This window comes from Notolepis coatsorum (assembly GCF_963971535.1).
Source record: "Notolepis coatsorum genome assembly, chromosome: 14".
NCBI classification, from domain to species: domain Eukaryota; kingdom Metazoa; phylum Chordata; class Actinopteri; order Aulopiformes; family Paralepididae; genus Notolepis; species Notolepis coatsorum.
In genome coordinates this window covers 88,402,328-88,416,692 of record NC_140178.1, presented here as the reverse complement: position 1 = coordinate 88,416,692, position 14,365 = coordinate 88,402,328, and the positions used below count along the sequence as shown (strand labels likewise).

General features: G+C 45.9%; 3 protein-coding genes and 1 pseudogene across 4 annotated transcripts; 1 reads left to right on the top strand and 3 right to left on the bottom strand.

Moving 5' to 3' along the window:
- Window positions 1–222: 222 nt before the first annotated feature.
- On the bottom strand, window positions 223–534 carry LOC311240620 (histone H4-like; the record flags this gene model as incomplete). The annotated part of the gene is made up of 1 exon (XM_084329192.1): window positions 223–534. One exon carries the CDS (start codon window positions 532–534, stop codon window positions 223–225), a length of 312 nt encoding a protein of 103 aa, XP_084185318.1.
- Window positions 535–5,293: 4,759 nt separating this feature from the next.
- On the bottom strand, window positions 5,294–5,704 carry LOC311240354 (histone H3.2; the record flags this gene model as incomplete). The annotated part of the gene is made up of 1 exon (XM_084328935.1): window positions 5,294–5,704. One exon carries the CDS (start codon window positions 5,702–5,704, stop codon window positions 5,294–5,296), a length of 411 nt encoding a protein of 136 aa, XP_084185061.1.
- A 294-nt stretch (window positions 5,705–5,998) lies between these two features.
- Window positions 5,999–6,382, top strand: LOC311240357 (histone H2A; the record flags this gene model as incomplete). Its single annotated transcript, XM_084328938.1, has 1 exon — window positions 5,999–6,382. One exon carries the CDS (start codon window positions 5,999–6,001, stop codon window positions 6,380–6,382), a length of 384 nt encoding a protein of 127 aa, XP_084185064.1.
- A 1,416-nt stretch (window positions 6,383–7,798) lies between these two features.
- Window positions 7,799–8,395, bottom strand: LOC311240619 (histone H1-like; annotated as a pseudogene). The gene has a single exon. The product of its transcript is annotated as a histone H1-like (transcript).
- Window positions 8,396–14,365: the final 5,970 nt, after the last annotated feature.

Genomic DNA, 14,365 nt, shown 5'->3' with positions numbered 1-14,365 from the left:
TATAATCTCACCCTTTCCAAATTGGTAATCTTTCCTAGCGGGTGGTTTTAGTATTGTGTATTTATATATTTTGTTTTATACACCTCACTTGCGCATTATATTGATTAAATAAAGTACAAAATAATATAAAAGGTATGAGGAAACAGAATGTGCTCGTTCTATGGATCATGTGGGTGGCTCTTAAAAGAGCCTTTAGGTTTTTGATACAACACAGTGAGCAGTTTAGCCGCCGAAGCCGTACAGAGTGCGTCCCTGTCTCTTCAGAGCATAGACAACATCCATGGCGGTCACGGTCTTCCTCTTGGCGTGCTCGGTATAGGTGACGGCATCACGGATCACGTTCTCCAGGAAGACCTTCAACACACCGCGGGTCTCCTCGTAGATCAGACCGGAGATACGCTTCATTCCACCACGACGAGCCAGGCGGCGGATGGCGGGTTTGGTGATTCCCTGGATATTATCACGGAGCACTTTGCGGTGACGCTTAGCGCCTCCTTTTCCGAGTCCCTTTCCTCCTTTACCTCTGCCACTCATTTTCACGAATAGATGATGATCGAATGTCTCAGTTCTTCTTCTTCTTCTTTTTGGTGTTTTACGGCGGACGGCCACCATAAATGAGGCATTTACCGCCACCTACCGACCCGGAAATCGGGCCAGTCTTCCATTCTCCCCTCTTCTTTCTTCTTCAATGGTTTAACAAAAACAAAAACAAAACCCATCCCTAACATCACCACCATATCCAAACCTAATCTATGAGTCCCTCACTCTAACCACTATTCTACCTAACTACCTAACCTACAAACACCTTCCTACAACCACACTGTTCACTATCCCTATCAACCTTCATCTACATTATACTACATATCCCACTCTCTGACTCACGTCAATTTCAACTTTCTATCTACCTTCCAACTCTAACACTTTCCCTCAAACCCTATCATACACCCCCACATCTCTCAAAAACCCCAACACCACCCTCGCCTTATCTCCCCCTCCCCCACTCAGTATTTCCGATATCCCTAGCTCCCTAACCCCCATCTCCCTCAATTTTCCCTTCATCTCTCTCCTCTGCACTGTATAAGCCCTACACTCCAACAGTACATGCCCCACTGATTCCTCCTCCTCCTCACACCCCTCACAGAGCCCACTCTGATGCTTCCCCACCAGCTTCAGGTTTTTATTAAACCCACAGTGCCCCAGCCTCAACCTCATCCACACTACTTCCTCCCTCCTATCTCTCAAACTACCCCCCTCCCGACCCCTAACACTGCGCTGGACCTGATAGAAATGACGCCCTTTTACCCCCCCCTCCCACCTCTCCTGCCACATCTGAACTGCCCTCTCCCAAATCATCCCCTTCGCCTCAGCCTTACTGACCCTAACCTGCATATCCACCGCCCCCTTCCTCAAGGCCCCCTTAGCCAACTTGTCCGCCTCCTCATTTCCCCTCACTCCTACATGCGCCGGGACCCACAAAAATCTCACCTCTTTCCCTTGTCTCACACACCTAGTCATACTCATCAACACCTCATACAGCATATCCTGCCGGCTGCTGGATCTAAAAGACCTCAAGCTAGCCAACACTGATGCTGAATCACTGCAAACCACCACCTTCCCCACCCGAGCCTGCTCCACCCACCTCAGTGCCACCAGCACAGCCACCATCTCAACTGTGTACACACCCAGACCGTTCGTAGTCCTCCGGCTTACCGCCACTCCAAACCCTGACACCCCAGACTCCGGATCCTTCGACCCATCTGTATACACAGCTGTAAAGTCCCCATACGAATCACGCAACAGTCCCTCACAAGCACTAACCACCTCCACCCTTCCCCCTGACCTCTTCACTTCCATCATCCTCCAATCCACCTCAGGCCACTCTAACAACCACGGAGCCACGGCTGGATATACCACCGAGGGGCTTATATTAAGACCCCCCACTCCAAACTCCACCGCCACTCCCTGCCCTACCCGGCCAAAATTCTCCTTCTTACCCTTCCCATTCTCCCAGCAATCCCTCAGAACCCCCTTAGTCGGGTGAGAGTCCCCATGTCCCCGCAGATTCACCCAATAATTCGCCATTAACTGTCTACGCCTAATCTCCAAGGGCATCTCCCCCATCGCCACCTGAAGAGCCGGAACTGAAGTGGTCTTAAAAGCCCCACTACGGATCCTCAATGCCCGCGCCTGAAGCACATCCAACTTCCTCAAATGCACCTGTGCCGCTGACCCATACGCTATACACCCATAATCTATCATTGCCCTAACTAACCCTACATATACTGACCTCAACGCCTCACTACTACTTCCCCAGTCCCTACCAGCCAAACACTTCATTACATTCAACACCTTATTCCCCCTTTCCCCTATCCTCCTAACATGGCCCTCCCACGTAAGATGAGAGTCAAAAACCACCCCTAGGTACTTAAATGTTGCTACCCTCTCTAGCTCCTGACCATATAACCTAAGCTTTATCCCTTCCTGCACCCTCTTCCTAGTAAAAACCATAAACTTCGTCTTTTCCACTGAAAACCTACACCCCCAATCTAACCCCCACTGCTCTACACTATCTATTGCTTCCTGAACCTTGCGTACCCCATACTCTACACTCCTCCCCCTCTTCCATAAAGCGCCATCATCCGCAAACAAAGACCTTCCAATCCCCCCCCCCTACCCCCCCAAATACATCATTTATCATAACTACGTAGATGAGTGGGCTAATCACACTCCCCTGCGGGGTTCCATTACTAACCTGGACCTGACTTGACAGCACCCCCCCCACTTTAACCTGAATCTTCCTACCCGACAAAAAACTCCTCACCCAATTAAAAACCCTCCCTCCTATCCCCAAAGAATGCAGTTTAATTAATAAGCCCTCCCTCCACATCATATCATATGCTTTCTCTATGTCAAAATATACACCTACCACTGCCTCCCTATTACGCTGAGCCCTCCTAACCTCATCTTCCATCCTCAGCACAGCATCCATAGTATTTCTCCCTCTCCTAAACCCACTCTGATATCCCTCCAACACCCCTCTCCTCTCAAGCACATGCGTCAGCCTATCCGCCACCATCCTCTCCATTACCTTGCAAATATTAGATGTTAATGCAATAGGCCTATAACTTGTTGGCTGCGTCGGGTCCTTCCCTGGCTTTCTAATTGGCACCACCACAGCTTCCTTCCAAGCCCCCGGCAACTCCCCCTCCTCCCATACCCTATTGAATGTCTCAGTTGGCCAAACCCATGCGTATTTCAAGCCTCCCTGAGGACGTTGTTGAGGCCAACGAGCGCCGAGACAAAGTGTGGGGGGAGGGTTTGAGGTTTGGCCAATAGGGTTCCTCTGCAAGTTTGTCTTCTTGGCCCCAACATCTACACAACATGTCTAGCCCACATAACCTGTCTGGAACAAGGCAATAAGGAGGCTAAACCACCCGAAAGTGCTCTGCAGAAGGAGGCAATGATTAGAATAAGAAAGCTGCTTAAAACCACTCTGATTATTCTACCCCCACCTGGAGCAATGTGGCAAATTCACACCTAAAAAAAACTCCAAATAATACAGAATCTAGCTATAAAAAAAGACAGGTATATGCTATATAAATATACAATAATGTTCACCAGTCAGCTGGGCTGAGAACAGTCAAAGAAAGAATGGTTGTCCTGGAAAGTAGATTTGCATCCAAATCAGTTGATAATCCTCACTGATGCAACACACCAATCTCTGTTTAACAAATATGGAAACGATTGATTGAATACTTTAGATTTAAATACAGATTGCAGAATGGGTACAAATACAATACAGTATGGCTCAATACACACAATTCCCCACTCCGACCCTGGACTCCTGAACCTGTCCAAACCAGGTCTGTGATGAGGGATTGAGGAGGGCTGGTAGCACTGACCTGACCCAACAGGTGACACATTTGGAGCAATTTATGGCTCTTATCACAGAGTTACAGCTCATTGTGTGTGTAGTTTGTAAAATTGTGCTCTGAATACTGTATTTTCCTTGCCTGGCTCCACTTCAGAGTATTATACTAACACGGAAACCTGCCACAGCCTCTACACAACCAACTGGAACTACATTGTTCCAAAAATAATAAATATCTGTAAAATAGCAACTGAATGAATGTTAAATACTTGGAAATAAATGTACAAGGACGGCATGATTGATCTTTTCTTCTGAGTGATGTGTCAACGTTTGAGTCTGTTAATGACATTATGAATGAAGCCCCTCAAACTAGTTCAGCATGAAACCAGATGGACATCTGTGGTCGCTGAGCTGATTCCTCTCACTACCTGCCCTCAATGAGAGAAGGGGCAGAAAAAGGCCATTGCCCCCTAACTCTGAGTTATATGTATGATTGGAACATGTATAATTATGGATGTATGGTCATGGGTTACTTTTTAGCTGTTGTTGATTGTTGCAACATTGAGTTGAAAACCAGTTTGTCATCTTGAATTTTAAACTACCAATAAAGAATGTCCTATTGTCTCAGTGTATGAACCTGTGCAGTTACATTGTTGCTCCTAAAATAAAATATGGGCAAAATAGCAAAGTTGATTATGACATAAATTAAGCACCTCGTACAGATGGAAATGTATTGACTCCTGAGCTAATTCCTCCCACTACACCTGCCCTTGAGAGAAAACCCTTGTTAATTACAGCACCATGAAATATAAATATAGCAATACGTCGCCTTATGGACTGCTACCTTATTTCATTGAGCTGTAATTAACACACAAGACACAGATGACCATATTCAAACTACTTTACTCGACTGTAAAACTTTTAATTTCCCTATCGAGGTCAATGTAATGTGTTGCATCATGGGGGTCAGCCCTATGGTCCCACAGCCCCAGATTTTCTTTTCACTCAAAATGTAGGGCCTATGTTCCCACATTTCTAAGATGCTTCTCAAAATGAGGCCCGGACGAACCTACTACAATGTCCAGTTAATTATATTGTATATTGTTTACACTGCCTTTTTATTAATGTTTACTTCTACACTAATATAATTCTGTGACATGCATGTATTATACTACATGTACCTCCCCTCCTGCTATAACAAATGTCCCCAAGGGGATCAATAAATGTTGTATGGCAACTTGCAGTCTGTTCTGCCTTAGCCAACAAGATATGCTAGTCTAAATATTTGTAATATCAGAATTGTGATGATTTTAGTAAAACTGGCATATTGAAATAATGAGTTAATGGAATGTACTTTCATGATTACGGTGGTGGCTCTTAAAAGAGCCTTTGGGTTATGAAATTATGAAAACAAAAGCAGATCTAAGCGCGCTCTCCACGGATGCGGCGGGCCAGCTGGATGTCTTTGGGCATGATGGTCACCCTCTTGGCGTGGATGGCGCACAGGTTGGTGTCCTCAAACAGACCGACCAGGTAAGCCTCACTGGCCTCCTGAAGAGCCATGACAGCAGAGCTCTGGAAGCGCAGGTCGGTCTTGAAGTCCTGGGCGATTTCTCTGACCAGGCGCTGGAAAGGCAACTTGCGGATCAGCAACTCTGTGGACTTCTGGTAACGACGGATCTCTCTCAGCGCCACGGTACCGGGCCTGTAACGATGTGGCTTCTTCACACCGCCGGTAGCCGGTGCGCTCTTACGGGCAGCCTTGGTGGCGAGCTGCTTCCTTGGGGCTTTGCCACCGGTGGACTTACGAGCGGTCTGCTTAGTTCTTGCCATTATGATAAACTATATTTTCTTCTTCTCTCCAACAAGAATAATACGCTGCTGTGCCGAAACTCTGGCCTTATATTACTAACGTGGAGGCGCAGTCGTTTCTGATTGGTCTCCACTCTGGGAGCTCGTTATTCCGCCTACATCTCACACGAGGATTGGAGGACTCGTCTTTTGGAAAAGCCGCCAAGAAAACGTCTTTCCTGATTGGGTGAGAAAACACAAGCCCGAAAATAAAACGCGACTCTCCAACTTGCTGCATTCATTTTCTAACTCGTTTAGCGAAAGAGAATAATAAACATGTCTGGAAGAGGAAAGACCGGAGGAAAGGCCAGAGCTAAGGCCAAGACTCGCTCCTCTCGTGCCGGGCTTCAGTTCCCCGTGGGTCGTGTCCACAGACTGCTGCGTAAAGGCAACTATGCTCATCGTGTTGGAGCCGGTGCCCCGGTTTATCTGGCGGCTGTGCTGGAATATCTGACCGCTGAGATCCTGGAGTTGGCTGGAAACGCTGCCCGTGACAACAAGAAGTCTCGTATCATCCCCCGTCACCTGCAGCTGGCCGTGCGTAACGACGAGGAGCTCAACAAACTGCTGGGAGGAGTGACCATCGCTCAGGGTGGTGTGCTGCCCAACATCCAGGCTGTCCTTCTGCCCAAGAAGACCGAGAAGGCTGCCAAGAAGTAAATTATTTAGCCTCTTCGACAAACCCCACAAAGGCTCTTTTCAGAGCCACCCACCTCTTCTTGAAAATGCAATATTTACGTTTGTCAAAATACAATTTGGTTGTGTAACCTACGTTGTTGTCTCGCTACCTCGGACATGAGTGTAACTGTAAGACGATAAACACGTAATGCATAACATTTGACCGTGTCCACTAATGGGTACACTTGTACAGTGCTGGTTAGAAGTAATGTTTAATGTGTTGTCTGTCTGCAGTGTTGTGCGTGTTTTGAAGGCTTAACGATATAATATAAAATTATAAATGGCATGTCATAGCGGTCAAGTGATGATTCATTTGAAATGAAAAAAAACTATGGGTAGTAAGTCATACTGGACAGCGGTATAAATAGTAAGGGTTAATATATAGAGAGAGAGAGAGTGTTTTTGTGCCTGTTTTGAAGGCTTAACGATATAATATAAAATTGTAAATGACATGTCAGCAGTCAAGTGATTTGAACTGAAAAAAACAATATGGGTAGTAAGTAATACTGGACAGCGGTATAAATAGTAAGGGTTATATATATATATATATAGAGAGAGAGAGAGAGAGAGAGAGAGAGAGAGGGAGAGAGAGATTACAGCATGCCCGAACATAAATTAACCATAATGACAGCAATTTGTGTATTTCCACAATTGTTGGGGCTCAACTCGTAAACTGACCATTTTCTTTACCTGCCAATGTTGCTGGTCTGGATCACTAATCACATTATAAATAAATGGGTAGAACTACAAGTCGTGTTTTGTAGCCGTGACTGTTTCATATAAATAGTGGGGGTCCTTTTGTGAGACAATGTTCCACTTGTCTGTATAATATAATGGTTGCTTGTGTAGATATTTAATGTGAGGTAGTGGGGAACATAATTATGTGCCAACATATGATCCAAACCGGTCCGAATAAATAAAATTACATTAATCTGCTGTGTCCACTAATGGGCCATCACCCGTAGTCATTCCAATAGTGTCATAGCGGTAATTTACGCACGGACATAAATGCATCATAATGATAGCAATTTATGTATTTCCACAATAAAGGGCTCAACTCGTTGCGGTAAAGTATCTGCGCTAGTAGGACCCACTAATCAAACCGGTCTTAATAACAATCAACATTCTCCAATTAAGAACCTATATCTGATCTATATTTTTATATTCGTTTTTTTGTGGTATATTCTCCATATTTATATAATATTATAGAGTTGAGTTTGCTTTGTTGCCGTGCTGGAAGTAACTAGTGGAAATCAACCATCCCATAAATATTAAGTTTTATACTTCGATAAGCAGCCTTCACACACACTAGAGTACAATAATCGCTTTTCATGGAAGTGGTGGGTGGCTCTTAAAAGAGCCTTTTGTTGAATTAAAGACAACGTTCTGTTCAAACGCTTATCTCTTCTTGGGAGCTGCCCTCTTAGCTGCTATTGGCTTGGCAGCCTTCTTAGCTGGAGACTTCTTGGGCGCAGCGGGCTTTTTCACCTTCTTTGGGCTCTTGGCTGCTACCTTCTTGGGACTCTTGGCCGCTACCTTCTTGACTTTCTTGAGAGACTTCTTGGCGGCAGCAGGCTTCTTCGTTGCTGCCTTCGCTGGCTTTTTGGCCAAGACAGGTTTCTTGGCTGCTGGCTTCTTGGCTTTCGGAGCGACTTTCTTTGCGGGCTTTTTGGCTTTAACCTCAGCCTTGTTGATCTTGAAAGAGCCGGAGGCTCCGGTACCCTTGACCTGGACCAGGGTTCCCTTTGTCACCAGGCTCTTGACAGCGGTCTTAACGCGGGCCTTGTTCTTGTCCACGTCATAGCCGCCGGCAGCCAGAGCCTTCTTTACGGCAGCCAGAGACACACCGGTCCTCTCTTTAGAAGCAGACACTGCCTCGACGACCAGGTCACTGACGCTGGGACCTGCCTTCTTAGGTTTGGAAGCTCAAGCTGCCTTCTTCTTAGCGGCCTTAGCCGGAGCGGCGGGAGCTGGAGCTGGAGCGACTTCTGCCATCTTCTCTCGTTCTGTCTCAGGTTCAAAACAAGTAGAATTATGATATTGTAGCTCAGTCAGAGGGCTGGTCTTAAACACTACATGAGAGCCATGTAGACTCAACCCACCTTGTCCTCCTCTGTGCTGCCAAAATGCTCTGCCGCTTGTGTTTTCTCCTCGCCAAAAAAGAGCTAAAATACACAACTATGAATATTGGAGGAATTTAACGCCAAATGGGTCAGCAAGCAGAAATATGTGCCATCAGAATTAAACCATTTGGAGACCCCTGGTGTGTTTGTGGACGCTTCAAACGACCAATTTGCGCCTTCACCATGGTGCGCAGCTATACCTTTCTCTGTTATTTATGACTCACAATTCTTTAGATTGCATTATAATCCGACATAATCTCGTTTTCCAGCGAGCCGAGCTACCTGACTAGAGACTGGGAGCAAGTTTAGTAATCTGGGGTGACGCGTTTTGTTTTAAATGGATGCTTTTCCGGTGTTGGTAAACACACTGTTGCTGGTGGCCTGTAGCGTGTGTCACCTCGACTTCGTATGAGGGATGATCACCACCTTAGATCAGTGGAAGGTTTCACGTGGCCTATATTAATTACAGCTAACATTTAATTAATTAATGTTGCAAAACATTTCATAACTCACACAAGAAACGTAGCTACATTTTCCTTTGGGGGGGGGGGGGGGGGGGGGGCTAGTTTGTTGTGTACTTTAGACTGGTGCATGCTTGTTGACAATACATGCTTTTTGGGCATTGTTAGATATTTAGTATCCCTTCATTTAAGAACGACTCAGTATTTAAACAATAGTCTTTTATTGTATCTTCTGTTCTCGTGCTTCAGCACGCCGCTTGCTCTCAGTCTGCAAACTCTGGAGTGCACGCACAGCGTCAGCTCCAATGACGTCACCACGTAACAGCGTGGTACGTCCATACACAACATCCCCTCCTTACTAGGACATAAACTCCAAGGTCCCATACAGAAATGTGTGTGAATTCAATTACTTTCTTTTTTTCACTTACAGGATACCCTTGAATGAATGAATGAATGAAAACTTTATTTAACAGATTGCAGAATGGGTACAATACAGTACGGCTCAATACATACAATTGTTAAGGGGATGCAGACCTGAGAAAGACGTTTGTCTTGTTTCCATCAGGGTCCCCCCCTTCAATTCTGTTACCTGTTATCAAAAATAAACAAAGGTTCACCATGAACAAAACTCCACCTTTCAATTAGTGAATGCATGTAAGTGTCATTGAGCATGAATAATAATACATAATACATAACAATATCTGGCACCCACTTTTTTTTTTTTTTTTTTTTTTTGTGTGTGCCAGACAGGCTCATTTCACTTAATGACAAAATCCATCAATCTCTGAGGCATTTTGGTCTGTCTGTGGGGTCTCTCATACCTAGCCATAGGCGGTGTGGCTTTGGGTGTGGACACCCTAGTGTGAGTCTCTGCTTCGGACTCTGTGTCGGGTGTGTTTTCCTTCTCCTCACCCTCAGTCCATGTTAATCGAGTCTTGCTGGACGACTGTGGAGCAGGATCCTCTGTGTAGTACCTCTTGACGAACGTAGTGTTCCTGGAATAGGTCGCTCCACTTGGTGATTGGACAACCACATTGTTCCCATCTCTACTGATGACCTTGTGTGGTGTCTTGTCAAAGGCTGTTGTAAACTTGTCTGTTTTGTCTTGTTTGAGTAAGACTTGGTCTCCCACTGATACATCAGAGTATTTTGCTCTGTTCTTGTTGTCAGTGTACAGTTTTGACTTTCCTTTTCTCTCGGCGTCAGTGTCTCTGACCTCCAGGTCTCTTTGTGGTGTCATGATGTCCGGGAGCTTTCCTCTGATCTTTCTCTTGAACAGGAGCTCTGCAGGACTTTTCCCTGTTGTGGAGTGATCAATAGACCGGTAGATGGTCACATACTTGCGTAGCTCCTTCTTCCAGTCCAGCCCCTCAGACTGTGCGATGCGAATCCTCTTCATCAGTGAAGCGTTTTGTCTCTCCACCTCCCCATTGGCTTGTGCCCACTTGGGTGTGGTTTTCACATGCTCAATTCCATTCTCCTGGCAGAATGCTTGAAACTGGGCAGACATATACTGTGGTCCACAGTCTGACCGTATGGAAATCGGTAGTCCATGTCTGCTGAAGATATTCTCCAGGCTGTTAATGACCTTTTCAGCAGTGGTCGACTGCAGGATATCTTACTCGTAGTACCGGCTGTAGTAGTCTACTACAACTAATATCGAGTGTCCTGTCGGTAATGGACCAAGTAGGTCAGTGGCTAAGTCCTGCCACGGCCCATCTGGAAGTGTTGTAGGTCTCAAGGGTTCAGGCACATCAGGCCTCGACACTATTTGGCATCTGTGACATGACCTCACATACTTCTCAGCTGCCTTATCTATACCTGGCCACCACACTTTACTCCTGAGGTGCTGCTTCGTACCAACAATCCCCAAGTGTCCCTCATGAGCCAACTCCAGGGCTCTGTCTCTGAGTGTGTGTGGCAGTACAATGCGTGTCCCTCTCAACACCAACTGTCCAATTATACACAATTCATATGCAATGCGTGCATACACTTGGCATTTGTCAAAACATCCACTTTGTATTGCACTTCTCAGGTCACTGAGTTCCTCATCGGTTGCAGAGGCTTCCTCTACCTCCCTGGTAGTCAGTGCTCGTGGCGTAGCGTGTGTGGCTACGAACCGAACGTATTCCTCCGCTCCGTGCTTGTGGTTCCCGTCTGTCGTGCTTTCTCCCAGTAGTCGCGACAGTGGATCTGCAATGTTGTCCTTTCCAGGTATGTGGATTACTCTGAACTCATATGGTTGGAGCCGCAGCACCCACCTCTCAATACGGGCACATGGCTTAGAGGTCGGACTGTATATGGCCTCCAGCGCCTTGTGGTCTGTTACTAGGTCAAACTTTTTACCATATATGTATGGGTGCAGCCTCTCGCACGCCCAAACTAAGGCGAGAGCTTCTTTTTCAGTTTGTGAATATCTTGTTTCACAATCAGTCAGGCTCCTACTCACATAACATATTGGCACCATTTCCTGTTGCTGTTGCTGTACTAAGACTGCTCCTATTCCTACTGGTCCTGCGCCTGCTATGACTTTAGTAGGGGCATCTTTGTCAAAATATGCTAGAGTGCCGGCCTCAGCTAGCTTTTCTTTCAGCGTTCTAAATGCCTGTTTTTGCTCTGGCCCGAATATGAAAGCTGTGTCTTTCTTGGTAAGCCTCCGCAGTGGCTCTGATATGCTAGCAAACTGTGGTATAAAACGGCTACTATACCCTGCTAGGCCCAGAAAACTACGGGTCTCAGAGGCGTTCTCAGGCTCTCGTGCCTCTGCTATTGCTCTCACCCTTTCTGTGGTGGGGCCTATGCCCTTCTGTGAGAGTAACATGCCCATGAAAATCAACTTGTCCATGTTAAACTGACACTTTTCTTTGTTTAGAGTCAGCCCACAGTCCTCTAGTCTCTACAGAACTGCATGGAGTCGTTTTTCATGAGTCTCCTGATCTGGGGCATGAACAATTATGTCATCGGATATATTTTCTACCCCCTCAATGCCCGCTGTAGCAGTGGCTATCTCATGTTGATACTGTTCACTAGCTGATGACACTCCAAATATGAGTCTCTTGTACCTGTAGGTACCTGTGTGTACTGCAAACGTAGTGATACCCCTGGACTCTGGTGTGAGCTCTAATTGGTGGTATCCCCATTTCAAATCCAGTTTACTGAAAATGACAGACCCGTTCATTCCCTGTAATAGCTCATCCACTGTGGGTATTGGATATCTCCCTCTGATGATAGCTGCATTAGCTCTTCTCATGTCTAGACACATCCTGATGTCGTCCTCATTAGCTTTTGGTGCAATTACAACAGGGTTAACCCACGGTGTAGGTCCCTCAACCTTCTCAATAATGTCCATGTCTAGCAGCTGATTTACTTTCTTCTCTACTGCTTCCCTCAGGTGAAATGGCACCCTCCTCAGGGGTTGTACCACTGGTGTTACACTCTCATCAATATGCAAACTGATTTGCTTTGTGTTCAGTTTACCAACACCTTTAAACAGTTTGGGGTATTGCTTCTGTATTTCAAATTTAGCTTCTGTCACTGCTGCTATGTTTGTGCCCACCCTCAGTACACCTAACTCAATAGCAGTCTTCCTGCCTAGCAGCGGCTCCCCCCGTCCCTGTATTACAGTGAACTCTGCTTCAGTGTCACACTTTCCCACCTTAACATGACATTTGAATATACCCAATACTGGAAGAGGCACCTTGGAAGAGTATGTATACAGCGGTTTGTTAGCTGCCTTGGTAGAAACACACTTAATATTTTTACTCTTAAGCATTTTCCATGTGTTCTCATCTACAATGTTACTTGATGCACCTGAATCAATTAACATAAGTAAATCTACTCCCCCAACGTCAAATGTGACCCTTTCAGTATTTGAATCATCTTCAACCACAAATGCATAGTCTCTGTTCCCAGTGTTCTGATCCTCAGTTTCAACACATCTCACAGTCTGTCTTTCTTTACCTTTGGATTTACAGACTTTGGCATAATGTCCTTTTCCATTACACTTTCTGCATGTCTGTCCTCTTGCAGGGCATGCAGAATCGTTGGCCAGATGATCCCCGTGTCCACATCTGTAGCACACTTTATCCGATTCGGATTTCTCTTTTCCTTCTCCACGATCTCCACGATCTCCACGAGGCGATGGTCTCCACTTTTGGACTTGGCCCTCTTTCTTGAAGACACGGTTCACCGTCTCTCTCCCCTCAGCGCCGTCACTCATCTTCATCGCCGCCATTTGCAGCTCCACTCTTTCACACTGCGACGCTATTTCTAACGCACGTGGCAGCAAAAGTTGTGGTTCCTCCAGTAACTTTCTCCGTACATAGTCCGACGTGCCCCTGCTCAGCACCGCATCCCTTATTTGGTTGCTAATGTCCGCAGCAAATGCACAGTCTCTAGCAGCCTGACGAAGCCTCGTCACAAACTGCTGTACAGTTTCACCTGGTTTCTGTGATACTTGGTAGAAAGCCTGGCGCGCAAACGCAGTATTTACCTGCGGCACAAAGTAGTCATTTAGCGCCTTAACAGCCTTAGCATAGTCCGTCGGTCCTCCCCCGTCGGGCAATGTAGCGAATATATCTTGTACGTCTGTACCTGCATGATGTAAGAGCATGGCCCTTCTTCTCTGTCTCACTGTGGCGTCCACATCGACAGATAGAATCATCCCTTTTCCGTCAGCGTACAGCTCAAACGCCATTAGCCACCTGGTCCACCTCAGTCCCAGTGTAGCAGGCTCGTTGTAGCATTCAAACTTCGGCACGTTGTCCATGTTCTCTTCTCAACGCCGTGATAACTCTACTCTTCGGAGTTTATCCTCGTCGCCATTGTTAGATATTTAGTATCCCTTCATTTAAGAACGACTCAGTATTTAAACAATAGTCTTTTATTGTATCTTCTGTTCTCGTGCTTCAGCACGCCGCTTGCTCTCAGTCTGCAAACTCTGGAGTGCACGCACAGCGTCAGCTCCAATGACGTCACCACGTAACAGCGTGGTACGTCCATACACAACAGGCATTGCTGATCTGCTGTGTTTTCTGATTAAAGTCTGTGCACTGAACACTTAACACTATAAATAATAACTGCATTGGTCTATTTTAATTATATTTCAATCGTTTAAATAGACATAGTAGATTCATAATGAATCATCATATCACCAAACATAAACGCACCATGTCAACATGTTCTGCATTTCCACAAAAGAGGCCTTACACGGAATGTTTGTGTAGTAAAGGCAATGGAATGAATGAATGAAAACTTTATTTAACAGATTGCAGAATGGGTACAATACAGTACGGCTCAATACACACAATTGTTAAGGGAATGCAGACCTGGAAAAGACGTTTGTCTTGTTTCCACCAGGGTCCCCCGGTTGCTATGTATAA